General features: G+C 42.5%; 3 protein-coding genes across 3 annotated transcripts; all 3 read right to left on the bottom strand.

The window, feature by feature from the left end:
• Positions 1-818: 818 nt before the first annotated feature.
• On the bottom strand, positions 819-1,796 carry LOC143750722 (olfactory receptor 51E2-like). Its single transcript, XM_077243898.1, has one exon. It carries the CDS (start codon positions 1,794-1,796, stop codon positions 819-821), a length of 978 nt encoding a protein of 325 aa, XP_077100013.1.
• Positions 1,797-13,408: 11,612 nt separating this feature from the next.
• Positions 13,409-14,422, bottom strand: LOC143750721 (olfactory receptor 52K1-like). Its single transcript, XM_077243897.1, has one exon. The coding sequence runs from the start codon at positions 14,420-14,422 to the stop codon at positions 13,409-13,411; it is 1,014 nt and encodes a 337-aa protein (XP_077100012.1).
• Positions 14,423-17,010: 2,588 nt separating this feature from the next.
• Positions 17,011-18,009, bottom strand: LOC143749728 (olfactory receptor 51E2-like). Its single transcript, XM_077242194.1, has one exon. The coding sequence runs from the start codon at positions 18,007-18,009 to the stop codon at positions 17,011-17,013; it is 999 nt and encodes a 332-aa protein (XP_077098309.1).
• Positions 18,010-21,950: the final 3,941 nt, after the last annotated feature.

Here is a 21,950-nt window from a genome sequence, read left to right as displayed (position 1 = left end):
AAAATAAAATAAAATTGGGAAAGGTAGCTTTTCCACCTTTTGACCACAAGATGTCGTTAGTGTGCACCGTCTTGAAAAGCTTTGAGTAATGAACCAATTTACGATACACTTGAGGGGAAAGCCTCAGTGCTGCACAAAGCTTCGTTTCGCCATCACTACTTAACGGTTTCAGATGTGGATACCAGAAGACTGAAGATTAGCTGAGTGGATCACAGCGGTAGTTCAGGTTAGGAACAGCAAAACCAGACAAGGCCTGTGTGTGTGGTGCTAGCTTTATAGAGAGGTGCTGATGAGGGTAAATCGCAGACAGGTGTGGTGATTGTGGAGTGTCAGCAGGTGTGAGCTAGGAGGGATTCTGGGAAACCTAGTGTGCTGAGGTGGCTGGACAGGTGAATGGAGATCGTGACAATATAGGCCTCCTGTCATGTTGATTGGATAGGCAGTTTGAAAGTGTTCCTCCCAAACTTTGTTAATAAAACATCAATAAATGTAATGGAAATGTTTATTTTGACTTACTGCTAACATAAAATTCATTACAATCTAGAGAGAATAATGCTCTAACATTTCTTTTTAGAATCTTGACTGAAATAATTTTTATATTGTTTTGAAAAAAAGATAGGAATCACAAAGCAGCTTTATAGGTTTTAGCCCATGAGAGGTTTTAAACATACTGAATTTGGCCTGTTTACAATACAAAATCTGTTAGAACATAAAATATAGAAAATCAGTGGATTATATATTTGTTATTAATATTTGTTGAATGAGCACAGCTGATGCAGTGAGAGTAAATCTGCTATTATTACTTTTTATTTCTCCTACTACATGTCATGTTTCTTAGTTGTATTTGTGCTTCGTTTGTACAGTTTTTTTATGGATTGCATGACCTCTTCTGTCTTTAGAGTGTATATGATGGGATTCAGCATAGATGGTATTATCTGTCTCAAGGAATTGTTAATTATCCGGGTGTTTGGATCGATAGGTGTTGTTAAGGCTGCAATATTATTGCTTATAAGTGGGATATAACCGATTGCCACCAACATGAGATGTGAGGTGCAGGTTTTCATTGCTTTGATCCGTTCAGCACCATGAGCAATCTTAAGCAAAGCCAGAGCAATGCAGAAATATGAAATAATTATCAGTATCAGTGGTGTGCACATTAAGAGACCAAAGCTAATTCTTCCCATCATTAAATTTATAGAATTATCATTACAAGCTAATTTATAGATAAGGCCTTGATCACAAAAATGACTATCGATCACATTAGATCCACAAAAAGAGAGTCTATTCACCAACCCTACAAGTACAGAAAAATATGTCACAGAAAAAATCCAAATAACGCCTATGATCAGAAACATGGCTGTTTTAGTTACAATGGCATGATACCGTAGAGGAAAACAAATAGCAACCAGTCTGTCATAAGCCAAGATAAGTATTGTCAAAGACTGCAGATTCATGAAATGATAAACAAAAAACATATTTGCCAAACATGCTTCATAAGAAATGTCCTGGTGCTCGAATAAAAATGTGTCAATAACTTTTGGAATCAAAGCCGAGCTTCCACACAGATCAGAAAGAGCCAGATGACAAACAGCAATGTATTTGACTGTGTGAAGTCTGCGGGCCAAATAAATGATAGACATGATAAATGAATTCCCTAAAACAGTCACAACATACACAAAAGACAAGAACACATAGTAGTATTTCACATATGGAACATTAGAAAAGCCTTTGATGAAAAATGTTGCAGGACGAACAAAGGACACATTTGCAGAGGAGTTTGACTGCATGGAGCTCATGACAGCTGTTGTCTGGATTTTTGTGACTTGTGATGAAGAACTGTGATAAAAATGCACACAATATCAGAGAATATACACAGTGCATTAAGGAACAAAAACATTTGGATGTTCTTTGAATCATATTAAACTAATATTAAACAGTTGCTGTAAATGCTTTAGAGATAAAAGAGAAGAAACAATTCATACTCTACCTTCTACTAAGCTGCCAGAATGTTATTATTCTACCAGTAATCAGACATTTATAGAAGATCATTGTCTTGATCTTGGGACTTTAGTAGATGGAACAACGCTTCTCCCTGTAGACTTGGGCAAGAAGGGGTAGGAGTAAATCAATACAAGCATGTGAACTGTGTCACAGTCTAAGTTAACATTATTTCGCTACTTTCCTTGTCGCTTAGTTTGAACGTGCTCGCTCAGTCAGCAAAGTTGCCTCTAATGTGAGCACCTCTCAAGCTAATACATCTAATACAAGCTAATAAAACTGCAGTACATCTCAGGAAACATTTTGTTAATGGGCATCTTTGAAGCGCTTAACTACTCCTCTTGTTGACCACTTTGTGTACTATTTCCACAATGACATCAGTGAGGGACTTTCTCTGTGCATGTTAGATAATTGATAGGCCTAATAACATTTGTTTTTGATTATTTTCATAACCATATTTTGTTTTTATCGATTAGTTGTTGCAGCACTAAAATACTGTCATTTCGCCTGGTATTTCATTGTGTTGTTTACTGTGTGGGTTTATAGATGGAGAATGCTGTTATATGGCAATATGTGAACTGTGTGATGGGTATACAGTATGTAGTTGTTTGTTGTAGTTACTGATTGTATTACTTATGCTAAATAAACAAATTCTGATATAATGATTTATTTCACTGAAGCATATGCATCCAGCACATTACATTATCTGGGATCACTTTCAGTAAAATAGTTGGATACCTGAAATTCACTGGTCACAGATTGTCTGTTGGCCATCAGAACTCTAACAAATGCATGCTAATGATTTACTGAAGTCAACAATACATTCAGGAGTTTAAAGATGTAAATTCACTGCAGAATAAATTTTTCTTACTTTGTATTTTTGTCTTGCTTTCCATTACAAATATCGAAACATTTTCGAATCAACATTTACTTGAGATACAAAATGACATAGGAAGTATTTTTTGTTATTGTTGAGAAATTCATCACAATCAAGTGTGGTTAAATGCTTAAAATGATAAAAAAAGATGTCTGTATGAGGTAAACAAACAAAAAAATTAACTTGTTTCCCCATTGAATTGTTTATTTTTCTTACTACATCGCCAGAAATTTGTTTCTTGCTTCAAGCACTGTTCACCTTACTTAATTCGTACAGTTTTTTATGGATTGCATCACTTTCTCTGCCTTCCCTGCTGAAAAATCCAGCATTGCTGGTCACCAGCACAAGGTATGTTTTGGGATGGCATGGGATGCTGGTTGCTGGTTTGCTAGATCCCAGCATGGTGTTACTAAGAATAGGAGACAGACACCGGCTCAGGAACAAATGGATCAGACACCGGTTCAGGAACAGACACTGGTTCAGGGACAGACACCGGCTGAGGAACAAATGGATCAGACACCGGTTCAGGATCAGACACCGGTTCAGGAAAAGACACCGGTTCAGGGACAGACACCGGTTCAGGGACAGACACCGGCTGAGGAACAAAGGGAACAAACACCGGTTCAGGAACAGACACCGGTTCGGGAATAGACACCGGGATGGCCATCTTTTCCGGGGACACTAGCTCGGCGGCAGCCATCTTGTCCGGAGACACTGGCTCGGCGGTGACCATCTTGTCCGGAGACGTTGGCTCGGCGGCGGCCATCTTGTCCGTAGACACTGGCTCGGCGACGGCCATCTTGTCCTGTGACTCTGGCTCGACAGGGGCCATCCTGTCTGGAGCCACTGGCTCGGCGTACGTAACGTGAACTGTCTCTGGCTGGGCGGACGTGACATGAACAGTCTCTTTTGCAGTTGGCACGACGTGTACAGTCTCTGGCTCCGTGGGCACAAAGTGTACAGTCTCTGGCTCCGTGGCCATGACGTGATGTGTAGGCTCGGCAGGACTGACGTGAAGTGCAGGCTCAACAGGACTGACGTGAAGCAGCTCAGACTTGGCAGTACTGATGTGAAGAGGCTCGGCAGGACCGACGTGAAACTTAGGCTCAGCAGGACTGTCGTGAAGCTCTGGTTCGGCAGGAGGGGATACTGTGGGTTCACGGAGCTCCTCCTCTACCACGCCCACAGTAAATGATGAGCCGCTCAACAAAAGGGCCAGGTCAACATAGTGCTCTAAAGTCCAGTGAGGATCATGCAATGGCATGAATGAACTGAGCGGTTCAGATAGTCCTCCCAGAAAAAAGAACATAAGGCATTCTGTGTTCATTGAGGTGAGATGTGCCCGTTCAATAAACTCTTTGACATACTTCTCAATCGCCCAATTCCCCTGACGGAGACACAGGATTTGTACTGCTGTCTCCATGGTTGGCATTGCTTCTGGATCTTGGTGTGGCTAACTCTTCTGTTATGAAGCATAGGAGTCATTCAGATCCTAGTGCAGCTTGTCTTTATTAAACAGAGTAGTCACCAGGCAAGGGTCAAACACCAGCAAACACAGCAGAGAAGATCAGGCAAAATCGTGGTCAATAAACAGGCAGGATATCAGGGCAGGCAGCAAACAATTAGGATACAGGTACCAGGCAGAAGATCAGGAACAGACAAGGTCACAACAGGCAGGTAAACACATGGAAAATCGCTTGGAAATGTTCACAGCATCAAAACAAGACTTCGCCCAGAGTGTTGTGTGAGTGTGGCTTAAATGAGTGTTTGAACATGAGATGCAGGTGTGTGTAATCAGCGCAGTGCAGGTGTATGGTGTAATTAGTCCAGGGAGATGCATGATGGGAAATGGAGTCCGTAATCACCCAGGGAGTGCGTGGCTAATCGTGATACATGGGATGCTAGTGTGCTTGTCGACCAGTATAAGGTATGTTTTGAATGCTGGGACCAGCTTGTGATGCTGGGGTGCTGGTTGATGTTGGGGTGCTGGTGCTTGTGATGTTGGGGTGCATATGTTGTCTTTTGGGTGCTGGAATGATCCCAGCAAGACCACAACAAAACTTGTGTATTCGTTGCATATCACGTTTCTTAGTGTGTGTTTGTAGTTAAAGACCAAGACAATTTTCCAAATTTTCCAAAGAAAAACGCATGTTGTTGGTTACATGTTTACAAAGTAAAACAAACATATATTTTCATATATGATCCAAATCTATAGAGACTAAAAGTAACACCGAAGCAATGTTGCAGTTAGTGAAATAAAGTAGATTCACTCTACAAGTGATGATTAAGCATTAGACACCTGAGGTTAACAAGCAGAAACACAACTACAACTGACTTACAGCCAAATGGGATGGGAACCGCCGTCTTGGTCAGTGCCCGGACAGTAGCCTAGTACGCTGCCTTATAACATGATCTAGGCCTAAATACTTCAATTAAGGCAAATACTTAAAATAAGGCAACTCACTGCTCGAAGGCTGAACTAATGGACCGGTTTGAACAATTTGGGTGAATGACAGAAAAGCGGCAGCAGTAGCAGCAGCATCAGCGATATTGTTTATCACAGTAACGCAGAGAAAAACGGTGACAGTGCGGGGCCACATCATAGGATAATATAATACCTAAATTGCAATAGTACAACGGCCACATTGGAATCGCCAACTACTTCACAACTCCTGTAAACACATTTCAAAGTGCTTTCCAATGGTTGCCGCCCGTGCTGGGCAAATGTGACAATAGACCAACTCCACTTAGAAGGGGATTCTGGGTGGTTAATAAGCAGAAGTCTTTGATGGTTAAACACACTCCCTGAATGAAACATGATCAGTCACTCATCCAGTTATGCTATATATGACAGATCGCCGCTTTGAGGTGTGGGTTATGAGAGTGAGCGAGTGGCCGGAGCACATCATGCTTTATGTAAGGCAAACCGCAGCTTCGAGATGAGGGCTGCTTAAACTCCATGAGTGAGAAAGTAACTGAAGTGCTTCATGCCATGTATATAGCAGATAGCCGCTCTGAAGCGGGGGGCTGCATATACAGGTCCTTCTCAAACAATTAGCATATTGTGATAAAGTTCATTATTTTCCATAATGTAATGATAAAAATTAAACTGCGGCAGAAGCGCCTGACCTGGGCTACAGAGAAGCAGCACTGGACTGTTGCTCAGTGGTCCAAAGTACTTTTTTCGGATGAAAGCAAATTTTGCATGTCATTCGGAAATCAAGGTGCCAGAGTCTGGAGGAAGACTGGGGAGAAGGAAATGCCAAAATGCCTGAAGTCCAGTGTCAAGTACCCACAGTCAGTGATGGTCTGGGGTGCCATGTCAGCTGCTGGTGTTGGTCCACTGTGTTTTATCAAGGGCAGGGTCAATGCAGCTAGCTATCAGGAGATTTTGGAGCACTTCATGCTTGCATCTGCTGAAAAGCTTTATGGAGATGAAAATTTCATTTTTCAGCACGACCTTGCACCTGATCACAGTGCCAAAACCACTGGTAAATGGTTTACTGACCATGGTATTACTGTGCTCAATTGGCTTGCCAACTCTCCTGACCTGAACCCCATAGAGAATCTGTGGGATATTGTGAAGAGAAAGTTGAGAGACGCAAGACCCAACACTCTAGATGAGCTTAAGGCCGCTATCGAAGCATCCTGGGCCTCCATAACACCTCAGCAGTGCCACAGGCTGATTGCCTCCATGCCAAGCCGCATTGAAGCAGTCATTTCTGCAAAAGGATTCCCGACCAAGTATTGAGTGCATAACTGAACATAATTATTTGAAGGTTGACTTTTTTTGTATTAAAAACACTTCTTTTATTGGTCAGATGAAATATGCTAATTTTTTGAGATAGGAATTTTGGGTTCCCTTTCGTTGTCACTCCGAGTTCCGTCGGATGACGATGAATGGGGGTTTCGCTTAGAACACCTATCGACTTCGAGTATTACAAAACGAGCCATTGGCAAAGAAATGCCATGGGTCTGCAGAATTTGCATAGCGTATCTCCGCCTTACCTCGTGGGTATAAAAGGAGGACGCCGGCAATATGCAGATATGTTTTCGCTTCGGAGCCAAGAGTATTTCTTCACTCCACAGTCATCTCTGACTTCGCTCTACAAGACGAGCTTCTCTCTCCGGTGTTGGTGTGACGGCGATCTGCAGCGAGCTCACAGTGGCTGCTGATCTGTGGAGTGATCTGCCAGTGTGTGTGTGTCTCCCTGTGCGGTTCAACATCGCAAAGTTTTTTTCTCCTCTCATAAAAGAGCTTGCACGCGGCACGTCTTTTTAAAGACGACTCGCCCGTGCATTTCTGGTTGCAGCGGACTGGTATCGGACTCTGATGGTCACGAGCGCTGTCTAGTGTGTTTGGGCTTTGATCATGCTTGAACAGCGCTCGTGGATGACTCGCGTCGTATATAGGTCGAGACTCGGTGAACTCGCAAGAGTGAGAGTCCCCTCATCCACCCTCCGATCTTCGGCTGGTGGACAGGGTGACCTGAGGGTGTTGGTCTGGAACAAGGCGCCGACTCTGTGTCCTCGACCCCAGCCCCCCTCTTTAATGACGGTGCCCGCTAGCGAACTGATGATTCCACGAGTCTACCCTCGGGTGGCCCGTGTGTTTTCATTTGAAGCTACAGAGGATGATGTTGTGTCTGTAGCAGCATCACTAGGTGGGCTTGATTCTTCTGGAAATGACGACTCGTCACAGCTGCCACCCTCTGGTGTGCATACAGCTGTGCCTGAGTCTGATCCGGAGATGACGGCCATGTTTTCCCGGGACGATTGGTTTTTGGGTGAGGGCACCGACCCACGTCCACGGCAAACCCCAATATCTTTCCTCCCGGACGTGCATGATGAGATCACAGGTCCACTCGTTGGTCTCATCCGCCTTTCCTCCCCTCAGGGGCCGCTGCCCATGGGTACACTAGGGTCCCCCCGGTTGAACGCTCTGTTGCCATGCTACTGTGTCCTCAGAGTGCTTCCCTGCCCAATCCTAAGCACCCGTCCAAAGCCTGTAGTTCTTTTCATCTACACTAATCTGTGGCGAAATCCTATAGTGTCACAGTACAGGCAGCCGCTTCACTGCATCCCATTACCGTTCTGCTGGTCTACCTGACCCAGATGCACATGGACATGCAGGAGGGCGGGACTGACACGAGGCTCTTCTGTGAGCTGTGCGCCGCCACTGACCTTGCTCTCCGAGCGACGAAAGTGGCCGTACGCTCTCGGAGTCAGGTGATGTTTCACCATTCTGGGGCTGACCAGTCTGATGTGCACGATGTCGGGCGGACCCATCTGCTAGACACCCCCATCTCCCAGGTCGGCCTCTTCGGCGGTGCGGTTGAGTGCTTCTGGAGTTGGTAGCAGGGGAAGAATCCTTATTCAGAAAGAGCTGACTCTCTCGTCTCTGAGCATACAGAGTTCTCGGGCGACACAGAGCGCTGCCCACAAGCCGTGCTCTCCTCGTCCCAGAGGCGGTTGACACAGCGTGCCGTTTCACGGACCGCTTCGCCCCTGCCCCCCTCTGTCGCCAGACCCCTGACAGAGCAGGCCCCCGTGGAACGCTGGTCCTTCCCTGGCCTCCTCTGTCAGGGTGCGGTTATGACCTTGCCCCTACACAGGGCCGCTATGTCGTCCACGTATGGGCCGGTCATTCCGCTTCGCTGCACCACCGGGGGGACGTCTGTGGTTCTTAACGCCGCTGGCACAGTTGGGAGCCTGCCTAGAGCTTCCCTATCTGTTCCGCCGGGTCGCGCGAACCATCGGCTCGGCTATGCAATTCAGTTTGCACAATCTCCTCCCCGCTTCAGGGGAGTCCGTTCCACTTTGGACGATGGCTATGCCCCTATCATGAGAGCGAAGGTTGCTACCCTACTGGCGAAGGGTGCGATTGAGACTGTCCCTCCAGCCGAAATGAGGTCCGGGTTTACAGCCCCTACCTCATTGACGATACCGCCACAGTAGCGTACATCAACCGTCAAGGTGGTCTACGCTCGAGCCGTATGTCGCAACTCGCCCGCCACCTCCTCTTATGGAGTCAGAAGCATCTGAGGTCGCTTCGAGCCATTTTCATTCCCAGAGTCCTGAACTGTGCAGCCGACGAGCTCTCATGGCTTCAGCCCCTCCCTGGAGAATGGCGACTCCATCCCCAGTCGGTTCAGCTGATTTGGGACCAGTTCGGGGACGCACAGATAGATCTGTTTGCCTCTCACGACTCGACCCATTGCGACCTGTATTATTCTCTGACCGAGGGCACGCTCGGCACGGATGCACTGGCGCACAGCTGGCCACGGGACCGCAAATATGCGTTCCCCCAGTGAGCCTTCTTGCGCAGGTTTTGCGCAAAGTCAAGGAGGTCGAGGAGCATGCCTTCTGGTTGCGCCCTACTGGCCCACCCGGACCTGGTTCTCCGAACTCATACTCCTCGCGACAGCACCTCCTTGGCCCATTCCTCTGAGGAAGGACCTTCTTTCTCAGGGACGGGGCACCCTGTGGGACCCCTCGTCCCGATATTTGGAGCCTCCACGTGTGGCTCCTGGGCGGGACCAGGCAGGTTTGAGTACCCTATCACCTGCGGTGGTGGCTACCATCACTTCCGCTAGAGCGTCGTCCATGAGACACGTCTACGCGCTGAAGTGGAACCTCTTCGTCAGCTGGTGCTCTTCTCGCCGAGAAGACCCCCGGAGATGCTCGGTCGGTGTCGTGCTTCCTTCCTTCAAGAAGGGTTGGAGCGAAGGCTGTCTCCCTCCACCCTCTAAGTCTATGTTGCCGCTATTGCCGCACTCCATGACTCCGTTGAAGAAGCGTGCCTGGAGTTCGGGCCGGCTTACTCTCATGTGATCCTGAGACCCCGGCCTAGATATGTTCCCAAGGTTCCTACCACTCCCTTCCGGGACCAGGTGGTGAACCTGTAAGCGCTGCCCTCGGAGGAGGCAGACCCAGCCTTGGCACTGCTCTGTCCAGTATGTGCTCTCCGAACCTATGTAGGCAGAACTCGCTAACAGACATCTGCAGAGCTGCAGGCTGGGCGACACCTAACTCATTCGCCAGATTCTATAATCTCTGAGTGGAGCCAGTGTCTTATCATGTACTCGCTTCTACCAGCTAGTATTGGACCCGCTCAGGTGTCTTCGCTTGCGCGCCATTCCACTCTACGGACTGGATACGTGCGATGTTCTCCTCAGGTGAGCTTCTCCGAAAGCCCTGAGTTCCTCCTGCACTCCTGACGTCGGCGCCAGTGTCTCTTGCCTGAGCGTCGGCTAGGTGCCTCCCCGTGTGCATGGTCCCTCTCCGGAGCAACCCCCACATGTGTATTTCCACTGTAAGCCTCTTTGAGCATGTGTCTTTCCCTTGGCAAGGCACCTTGCCACCCCTGGGGTTGAAATATTCCACCTGCGGCTGGACACCCCGGTGTTCTCCATATGCATCCTTCGGGTCATATGTGTATTCTCTAAGTCCCCCCCCGTTTGGGCTGGCAATATTTTGCATATTTCCTCTAAACTATGGGATATGCTCCCCAGTGTACCTTGGTATTCCTTTGTTAAATAGGAGTCCTTGCTAGTCTTACGACAGGGATCTCAGATTTACGCAGGTCACTGGAAAACAGCTGTGAAGGTGGCGTGATTAGACTGGTATCCCCATTCGTCGTCATCCGACGGAACTCGGAGTGACAACGAAAGGGAACGTCTCGGTTACGGATGTAACCCTCGTTCCCTGAGTAGGGAACGGAGACGTTCCGTCTACTTGCCACTTCCGCTGAGTTCAGTCTCGGCTCCTCAGCGAAGAAACATATCTGCATATTGCCGGCGTGCTCCTTTTATACCCACGAGGTAAGGCGGAGATACGCTATGCAAATTCCGCAGACCCATGGCATTTCTTTGCCATTGGCTCGTTTTGTAATACTCGAAGTCGATAGGTGTTCTAAGCGAAACCCCCATTCGTCGTCATCCGACGGAACGTCTCTGTTCCCTGCTCATGAGCTGTATGCCAAAATCATCAGTATTAAAACAATAAAAGACCTGTAATTTTCAGTTGGTGTGCAATGAATCTAAAATATATGAAACTTTAATTTTTATCATTACATTATGGAAAATAATTAACTTTATCACAATATGCTAATTTTTTGAGAAAGGCCTGTATCGTGTGAATGAGTAAACGGCAGAAGCTTTTATGCGCTTGTACACGACAGACCACTGCACTGAGGCAGGGGCTTGGTTATGCCACGTGAGTTGCTCTGAGGCAAGGGGCTGCTTTGCTGTGGCGGTGAAGGGGAATGAGGGAATTGACCTGTGCAGGACCATCACCTAATCTTCCTACAGTATCTTGAGCTGCCGTGGCTTCAGCCTCCGTGACTCGGCAGAAGGAAAGAGCATGTGAGCGGACCTTAGCTTCCTCTAAAGAGCGTACCTCAACTGCGAGCAATAGGTGGCTTCTCGAAGACAGCATAGTCGAGTGAAGGCGAAAGATCTGAGGCAATTGCGCTCGATGCTGAGCTGTATTGTGGTTGGACCTGCCCTACGCAGTTGCAATAACGTGATTCAATCAGGCTTCAGCATTTTCGGAGAAAAGCAGTTTCCCCAACACATCAGCTAATACGCAATGTCGAGAGACAAACCTCGAAAGGGAAATACAATTTAAACACATAAAACACCACATGCACCTAACAGGCAATGTTGTGCTTATGGGCACTTAGATGCCTTTAAGTTCTCTCCTGTTCTCCTGACAACTTATTTGTCTCACTCTGTGATATCCGCATTTTTTCCAAATGTGTTTTACTATTGTAGGGAACCATCCATCGACTCAACGACAAAATACAACTATGTGGACAAGGGTATAGTGTGTGTATGCCTTTTCAGCGCTCCGGTGAATTTCTGGAATTTAGTTTAAATTTTACTTTAACTCTGGGCTTAATCTAACTCTAATTTCGAATGATTATTACATTTAGATTGTGTTTCTAATTAGGAACTAATCATAAATATTGATTATGCATTAAGTTAAATATTTGATTATTCTGGGTATCCCTTTCAATCAATTGTTTATTGGGGACCCGATGTCACACAGAGACTGCACATCGTCCGAATCGTGAGCTCACGGACACAAACTCGTCAGTTCAGATCTTAGTCAGAGGATGCAGAGTGAACTATTTACCTTTAAGTAAGCCGCTCCATGCTTGCTCACAACAAAAGGTGTAAAAAAAATGTATAGTCACGAAATTGAAACTTGCTTAGTCAGTGATTGTCAGAAATTGGAAGGTCCCAGTTAGTGCCCCATGCTCCATTCATTGGGCCCTCGGTATGATCTAGTCTGAGCACAGATTTGCGGTAACACCAGACTCCACTTTAATCTACTAGAAATCATGATTTCAGAATAAGACAAAATAAATCAAATATATAATTTAATTTGTCAGGTAAAAATGTATCTTGCCAATTATTCAAGTAAACAATAAGAAGCCAATACAAAAATAATAAATGCATAACATCAATTGCTCAAAGAATGAATTTAAGAATAAGAAATGCATACCTGACAGCGGGACACCACCCACTACAGGAGAACAGAATTCAATCTTTCAATCTTTTTCATAAAACAAATGACTGCTGTGAAATTGAGCCCATTTTGCCAATCTCACTAAGACATTTAATGTGATACCTAACATGAAAGGGAAAAAACAATAGATTCACAAAAGACACCATATATAGACAATCTTAGTGAACTTTCAGTGACTTGAATCAGGGGGAAAGGAGAGGGAGTCGGTAGAGGGACGATGCATAGATAAGCAAGGAGAGAAGTTTGGGCAAGGTGATGTCCTATGCTTTTTCTTTGAGATCTTCTCTCCAGATTAGTGAGTTTAATTGCAGGGGGTTTCATCTCAGCTTTTATTTTAGCAGGAAAACCAAGTCTTACACCATAAAAACTGTAACTGCTGTAAACTAACGTTGCTCAGACTTTCTTCATGCACAGCTCACAGACCAGATTAATCAAGACTTTTTATTATCAATTAGTTGTTGCAGTCCTAAAATAGTGTCTTGCCGTCTGGTATCTTATTGTGTTGTTTACTATGTGGGTTTAGAGTCCATCCATGGATATTTAATTCAGAAACTGTTTGTAGGTCATCAAAGCTCAAACAAATGACAGCTAATGATTCATTCAAGACATCAATATATTCTGGAGTGTGAGTATGTTTGTTCGTTAGGATAACAAATATAATGCAAATATAATGCAGAATTTCTAAATCATCTTTAATATTTAAAGCAAATGTAATGAAAAATTTTTCTTTCATTTGACTTATTTTTAAGTTTAAATCGATGGATGAAAATCTGGATACTATTTTCAATGAGTTATTATTTAGAATCTTTACTGAAATTTTATATAGACCTATGTTTTCAAACAAAGGAAGCAATCACAAAGCAGCTCAACTAGGTTTCAACCCTGAGGTTTTAAACATATTTGGCCTGTTTACACATTTTCTGTTACAACATCGAACATACAAAATCAATCAACTCTGTTAAATTAAATATTTGTTAAAGGATCATCTAATTAGTTTTAAAACTGTAATTTTTGTTTTGAATTTTCCCTAGTACATTTTATTCTTTTTGTAGTGTTCATCTTACTTCGTTTGTATAGTTCTTTTATGGATTGCATGATCTCTTCTGTCTTTAGAGTGTATATGATGGGATTCAGCATAGGTGGCATTGTCTGTGTCAGGGAATTGTTAATTAACCGGGTGTTCGGATGGATAGGTGTTGTTACAGCTGCAATATTATTGCTTATAAGTGGGATATAACCGATTGCCACCAACATGAGATGTGAGGTGCAGGTTTTCATTGCTTTGATCCGTTCAGCACCATGAGCAATCTTAAGCAAAGCCAGAGCAATGCAGAAATATGAAATAATTATCAGTATCAGTGGTGTGCACATTAGGAGACCAAAGCTAATTTTTCCCATCATATTATTTATAGAATTATCATTACAAGCTAATTTATACATAAGGCCTTGATCACAAAAATGACTATCAATCACATTAGATCCACAAAAAGAGAGTCTATTCACAGAACCTACAAGTACAGAAAAATATGTCACAGAAAAAATCCAAATAACGCCTATGATCAGAAACATGGCTGTTTTAGTTACAATGGCATGATACCGTAGAGGAAAACAAATAGCAACCAGTCTGTCTTTAGCCAAGACAAGTAGTGTCAAAGACTGCAGATTCATGAAATGATACACAAAAAACATATTTGCCAAACACGCTTCATATGAAATCTCCTGGTGCTCGAATAAAAATATGTCAATAACTTTCGGAATCAAAGCCGAGCTTCCACACAGATCAGAAATGGCCAGATGAAAAACAGCAATGTATTTGGCTGTGTGAAGTCTGCGGACCAAATAAATGACACACATGATAAATGAATTCCCTAAAACAGTCACAACATACACAAAACACAAGAACACATAGTAGTATTTCACATGTGGAATATTAGAAAGGCCTTTGATGAAAAATGTTGCAGGACGAACAAAGGTCACATTTGCAGAGGAGTTTGACTGAATGGAGCTCATGACAGCTTTATCTGGCTTTTTGTGTCACCTGTATTGAAGAACTGTTATACAAATGCACACAATAACAGAGAATATTTAAATAATGATTTAATTTCCAGTCACAGTGCATTAATGAACACAAATATTTGGTTGTTCTTTGATATATTCATTTTGAATTAATAATAAAACAGTTAATGCAGTAAATGCTTTAGAGAAAAAAAGAGAAGAAAGATATGGTTCATACTCTACCTTCTACTAAGCTGTCAGAATATTATTATTCTACCAGTAATCAGACATATTTATAGATGTGTGTGTGTGTGTGTGTGTGTGTGTGTGTGTGTGTGTGTGTGTGTGTGTGTGTGTGTGTGTGTGTGTGTGTGTGTGTGTGTGTGTGTGTGTGTGTGTGTGTGTGTGTGTGTGTGTTGTCATAGACTGTAAAAAAAGATGGGCGACACAATTTCACTCTCTTTAATTGTAGTAAGTGAAGCTGCCAGTGTCCCAATATGTTGTTGTTATGTCTGTCATCTTGAGTCTCGAGTCTGCTCAGTAGTGTGCGAAGTGGTGATATCAAGGCCCCATCCACACTCCCGCAGAATCTGTTAGTACAGTTTACTGCAGAATAGCTCATTATGCAGATGTAAAATAAACAGTTGGCGCCTCAGTGACTACTTCACTCAGAGAAGCTGTCAATATGGCGTCACACCCCCGACTTGAACTAACAAAACTAACTAGAAAAACGTAGGTTAGTGTGAGGGGTCGGTGTGAGTTGGCGAGAGAGTCTGTGTATGAATGAGTTGTGTATAAATGAGCTTTGTATCTGTATCTGTAATGTATGCTATGTAATGTTTTTTTGCTTATGATCTGTCTTTTGTATTCTGTATTTTGTGTTTATAGGACTTTCTTGAAAATGAGATGATGCATCTCAAGAGGCTATCCTTTAATACATTTTTTTTTTTTAATCAGTGTGATTAAAACTGCATAAAATAACAGAAACCATCTTTGGGAAATAAATATTTGAAGTGTAATTTGATTGTTTAGTTTGTCTCACATCAATTACATTAAATGGAGGCTTTTGACCAATACTGCATCCAATCACCTGGGGGCGATCGAGACTTTTCAGGGCTCGTGTGGCACATCTCATGTTGGAAGCAATTTGGTTATATCCCATTTTTTAAGCTGTCTGCCTGTTAAAGGCAAATGGTCCAGTATCTGCAGGTCGGAGTAGCGGGAGTGCCTAAAGGTCTCGCAAAAGTTGCCTTTTAGGGTATGGGGTAGGGTTAGAGGTTAGTTTCTGCTGTAGTATTGTGTACAATTACAACCTGCAGCTATATACTGTTAACAAACATCCCGACACGGTCCACACTAAGGGCGACGTTTAGATATATAAATATGGGCTGCATGCTCTCCTCTCAATAACAAAATATTTAACAAAATAATCCACCACCACCAGAATAGTCCCTTCCCCTCCATCCTTCCCACCACCACCAGGATAGTCCCTTCCCGTACCTCCCGGGGGGGTCGGCTGCGCCCTCGCCTTCGTCTTCGGGCAGGAAATGCAGATCCGCTACCTTCGGATTGCGCGCTACGGACGGGGTCTACGCCAAAAAACTTTATAAATACTTGCTTGCTGGGCTGTTAATAAATAAATGCTTTTGTTTCATCATTTTACCTCTCGAGTCTTTCTGGTAGAACTTTAGTTTATATTAATCCCTTTTCTTTGCATGACACATTGACATTACTACAGAATAGCTCTTTCTTTTCTGTGTCATTGAACGGAAGAGAGGTTCTCGGTAACATGGATAAACGACACATCCTTTTGATTTTCCCGGCAAAAACATCCCGAGTCCTTTACATGAAAACCAGTCTAAGGGCCTTCATACTAGATACCCTAATAAGTCGGGAAAGGTCTAGTTTTTTAAAGTTTCGTTACAAGCTGTTCAAACATTGGCTATAAAAAAGAGTGATTAATACATGAAAATTCATACATAAAGCCACTTTAAAGAGCTTCTCTAATGATGAGGCAAAACTCACAGTGAATTATATTGTATTATATTATATTATTTTATATTACATTACATTACATTATATTACATTACATTACATTACATTATATTATATTATATTATATTATATTATATTATATTATATTATATTATATTATATTGAAGATATCTGTTCATAAGCATAACAAACATTATGCAGAAGAATTTTTTAAACATTTGTTAAATTGAAAGCACATGTTTTCATTTTACTTATTGTTAAATTTAAAATCACTCAATACATTTTTTTTAAATATTTTTAAAGCTTTATTTTTAGACTGAAATTATATATTCAGTGTTAATGAATAAAGGAAGCAATCACAAAGCAAATTTAGGTTTCAGCCCAGAGGCTTTAAATATATTTGGCCTGCTTATGACACAATTTCTGTTACTTACAACATCTATACAGAATCAATAAACTCTGTTATTTAGATATTTATTAAATTATCACAGCTGATGAAACTAGTCAAATATTTCTTGTCAACGTACAAGTAAATCAACACCAATATTGTGGAAGGCAAAATGCACCTTGTTTCTTCTTCACACTCTGATCAGATACTGTTAGTATATTTAATTTATCCTACTGCATTTCATTTCTCTTTTTCTAATAGTGTTCACCTTGCTTCGTTTGTACAGTTCTTTTATAGATTGCATGACCTCTTCTGTCTTTAGAGTGTATATGATGGGATTCAGCATAGAAGGTATCACCTGTGTCAGGGAATTGTTAATTATTTGAACATTTGGATGCAAAGGTGTTGTTACAGCTGCAATAACATTGCTCATAACAGGGAGATAAAACATTGTCACCAATATTAGATGTGAAGTGCAGGTTTTTAAAGCTTTGATCCGTTCAGAACCCTGAGCAATCTTAAGCAAAGCCAGAGAAATGCAGAAATATGAGATGACGATCAGTATCAGCGGTGTGCAAATCAGGAGACCATAGGAAGCTTTACCCATCAAAATATTTATCGGAATATCATTACAAGCTAGTCCGCAGACTGGGGCATAGTCACAAAAATAACTATTAAGTACATTAGACCTACAAAAGGAGATTGTATTTACTAAACCTACAAGTATAGAAAAAAATGTTACAGACACTATCCACATAACCCCTATGATCAGAAACATGGCTGTTTTGGTTACGATGGCGTAATACTTTAGAGGAAAACAAATAGCAACAAGTCTGTCATAAGCCAAAGCAAGTAGTGTCAAAGACTGCAGATTCATGAAATGATACACAAAAAACATATTTGTTAAGCACGCTTCATATGAAATCTCCTGGTGCTCAAATAAAAACATTTCTATGATTTTTGGAATCAAAGCCGAGCTTCCACAAAGATCAGAAATGGCCAGATGAAAAACAGCAATGTATTTGGCTGTGTGAAGTCTGCGGACCAAATAAATGACAGACATGATAGATGAATTCCCTAAAACAGTCACAACGTACACCAAAGACAAGAACACATAGTAGTATTTTGCATGTGGAATATTAGAAAGGCCTTTGATGAAAAATGTTGCAGGACGAACAAAGGTCACATTTGCAGAGGAGTTTGACTGATTGGAGATCATGACAGCTGTTATCTGGATTTTTGTGACCTGTGATGAAGAACTGTTATAAAAATGCAAACTATAACAGATAGTATTCAAATAATGCTTTAATTACCAGTCACAGTACATTAATACATAAGCAGTCTTAAATGTTCTTTGACAATAATATTATAATAATAAAATTGTTAAGTCTCTAAATCTATTTTTTAAAAATAAACAGACGGACATGTTTTATACTCTACCGTCTCCAAAGCTGCCAGAATCTCATTATTATACCACTAATCAGACATATTTATAGTAGATCATTCTCTTGCACTTGGGACTTTCATAGATCATCACTTCTCCCAGTAGACTTGAAGATGAGGGGACAGAAGTACATTTTCTTAGAAAGTTACTTTTACATAGGCTACACATTGATATAAACCCATAACCACAGAAACTAATTTTAATGAATTGGTTTGTGCATTGCTCACTGTAAATTGCAGTCTAAACAGTACTGTCCAACAGTAATTTCACAGCCACAAACCATTTAAGTTCAAAAACTAATATTTATACTGTGTTAGTAATGTGAGTATATTGTTTCTGTGAAAAACTTACTTCATTTAAGTCTTCTAAACAGAAAATGTGTTAATACAAGTTAAACTAATCACTGCTCAAATACTTTTTGCATCTAAAACTAAATCTAAAAATAATTAAACCTAAATACATCAACTTAACTCAAACCTTTTAGAGTTAACATTAGCTAGAGATAGCACACGTGCATGAGCTAATGTAAATACAGTATAGAAATCACTGCATTGGCAACAATAGTTATTGCCTTTAAATAAAGCACATGAAGCATATCATCACCATGTTTGGGTCAGTTCATATGGTGACTTCAAATGAAACATTTTCAACATCTAAACCTCTGCTAATCCTCAATAATAACTTTTGCAGATGTGTGAAATAAATGAAGTCAATCCGGTTGTTAATTAGTGAAGCTGCAATGTCTTTTATATCTTCAGTTGATTTCATCTAAGGCTGTGGCTGGAAGTCAGTTGTAATTGTTGTTTCTCTTTCCTTATACTTGTTAACAGCAGGTGTAAGACAATAATGGCACTCAGTGTCTGAATTTGGTCACATGTTTTCATTCACTCATCGAGTAGGCTATATATGTATGTAGCTAATAACCCATTTCTGTCCATAAGAAACGTTGACGTCAATATACAGATAGGAAGGGCTTGGTGATTTTATCATCATGAAATTATATAGTGGTGCTGGTGCACAAAAAGTATGGGAGGTATATTCAATTTCAACAGCCACAAGGTCTGTAGTTACACACTGTTAAATAGATTTTTTGAGATTTTTTGAAAATTGCTTCAAAATCAATTCCTTTATCCTAATTGAACCATGTTTCGGCTATTGCTATAATGCTGAATGAATGTATAAACTGTTGTAAATAATCTTTGATGGTATTGAAGTTTGTATACATGCTTCTGCTGTTGAAGTGTATCTGTCACGCGGCGCTGGAAAATAGTCAAGGATTCAGATGCGAGTGAAAAAGTATTTATTAGTCAAAAGAGAAGACAGGAAACTCAATTTGACAGGCAGCATCCACAGGGGTAGCTCAGTGAATGAATAGTAGACAGTTCTCAGACAAACTCAGAGTTGAAGTGGCAGATAATCCTCAGGCAGACTCGGAGTTAAAGTGGCAGATAATCCTCAGGCAGACTCGGTAACGCAGGGACTCAGTGGGCGGAAAGCAGATCTGCGTGGAGAAGAAGATGCTCGGGAAAACGTCGAAGAAGCAGGACTGGAACAGGAGACAAGGCACAGACCCAGGAGAACCTCCACAACCATCTGACAGAGACAAGACGAGTGAACAAACAATATATAGGACATCCTCATTCAGAACAGCTGGCGCTGATCGGCTCATCAGTGGAAAACGAGCCAGCTGATGAGCCGCGCCCATTCACTCAACATGCACACACATAGCGAGAGAGAGTAAATGAATCCATGAACCGAGCCAGTATGATTGACAATTTCCCTTCTGAGTTGATACTGTTGTTATAATCATCTTCAATAAAATAGTTACAATTAATATTGATACAGTAGATGACAAAAACCTGTTGTCATGCTCTATTTCATCTTCAAAGTCTTGTGCATTATGCTCAGTGTAGTCAAATGATTTTAGTTCCAATAGTCCAGAATCCTTTGTCGTTAAAGTCTTTTGAAGTAAATTAAATGTCTCATAGCCTCATTGATCCAGTAGCATACTCAGTCATATTTATCCAGCTCCTCCATCTAATCATCAAAATCTTGGCCTCGCATGGTGTTCCGTTAAGTTAGATTAATATTTTGCTCTCCGCTCCAGGTCCGCTCCAGGCCCGCTATCCGCTAAATTCTACCGTTATGATCACAGTAGAAAATGTTAACGGTGACTGTAAGTTTGCATAAAGAAAGTCTGTGTCATGATTCTGGCTATCTTTCTCCTTTTACTCTGTCTACCCCTTTTGGACACACTGCACACATACACATACACACTCGCTGATTGCCACATCTCTCTCATTCATTACGCTCACACATCTCTCTCATCACCCCCAGCTGTTTCCACTCTCTACTCGTTATCTTGTCACCCTTTCCACACCTGTTCTCTTTCTCTAATTATATCTGCTTCTTGTAGCCCTGTTTTTCCCTATCTCGTTGCCAGATTATTTCAAGTGTTATGCGTATTAGACTTCAGAGTACTAACCTCTCGTTCCTGTCTTATCTTGTCCTGTCCGTTGCTTCTCTGGAGATTATTTAACTTCTCTGCATTTGCGACTAAGCTATGCTTGTTATAGAGTACCTATCCAGTACCTGCCCATCACCATCTGCTGAGATCTGACCTCCTGTGAGTTCCTGGGCTGTCTGGCACCGCATCAGTGTTTGCTATCACCGAGATCGCTCTGCTGTCTGAACGGAGGATCTTTATTACATTCTGTCAAGCCTTTTCCTCTGGAGAACCTTCGTTTACATTTATACTGAAGATTTCTTTTTGTATCCTCTGGACAGTATTTTTCTGTTAATTAAATATTTTATTGCTGCATCTCGCTCTTGGGTCATCCTTCTCTCCACATCACAGAATAATCTGGCCAAGATGGACCCAGCGAGCGGCAATCACTTTCAGTCTGCTGTCGAACTTCAGGGTGCTATGCTGGGCCGGCATGAAGAGGAGCTTGCTGCCGCGAGACATGCCGTCGAATCCTTAACCTCCCAGGTTTCAAGTCTCTCCACACAGCTCCATCATCTGCGGCACGAAGCACCCGCTTCTCAAGATCACCGCGAAACACCGGAACCGCGGTTCAACAACCTCCCATGCTTCTCGGGTGAGCCCATTCAATGTCGCGCTTTCTTGACTCAGTGCAAAGTTGTCTTTTCTCTCCAGCCCTCGACTTATGCTTCGGATCGAGCCAGGGTCGCCTTCGTCATATCTGTCCTTACTGGACGAGCCCGTGAATGGGAGGCAGCCAATTGGGAGGCTGAGGCGGACTGTGTGTTTAAATTTTCCCAGTTTAAGGCCGAGATGATCCGTGTCTTCGACCGCTCTGCTAATGGGGAAGAGGCTTCACGCTTACTCTTCTCTCTTCGCCAAGGTAGACGCTCTGCTGCGGATTTCTCTATCGAGTTTCGCACTCTAGCTACTACTAGTGGCTGGAATGAGCCAGCCTTGATGCTCCATTTCCAGGAGAGGCTTAATTCCGAACTCAGGGATGAGATATTCGCTCGAGGGGCGCAGACTCGCCTTGACTCCTTGATTGACCTGGCTCTCCGGATTGAGAAGCGCTTTGACCTGCGCCGCCGGGCACGCACGTCTGTTAATAAAAGCAAGTTTATTATCGCTCGCTATAGCGCCAAAATCGTAAAAAATAAAGCCGCACATTGATAAAGCCTCACAAATAACATTGAGGCCCCAGACAGCAGTCATTTAGTAATAGCCTATA

The sequence above is a fragment of the Siphateles boraxobius genome, unplaced genomic scaffold, assembly GCF_051911475.1.
Source record: "Siphateles boraxobius isolate OS27281-9 unplaced genomic scaffold, OSU_SipBor_1 25, whole genome shotgun sequence".
In the NCBI taxonomy this organism is placed as follows: domain Eukaryota; kingdom Metazoa; phylum Chordata; class Actinopteri; order Cypriniformes; family Leuciscidae; genus Siphateles; species Siphateles boraxobius.
This window is presented reverse-complemented; position numbering and strand designations above follow the sequence as displayed.

Excerpts from the sequence above, each read along its gene's own strand:
- LOC143750722 (XM_077243898.1), bottom strand. The coding sequence starts at position 1,796 with ATGAGCTCCATGCAGTCAAACTCCTCTGCAAATGTGTCCTTTGTTCGT.
- LOC143750721 (XM_077243897.1), bottom strand. The coding sequence starts at position 14,422 with ATGAGCTCCATTCAGTCAAACTCCTCTGCAAATGTGACCTTTGTTCGT.
- LOC143749728 (XM_077242194.1), bottom strand. The coding sequence starts at position 18,009 with ATGATCTCCAATCAGTCAAACTCCTCTGCAAATGTGACCTTTGTTCGT.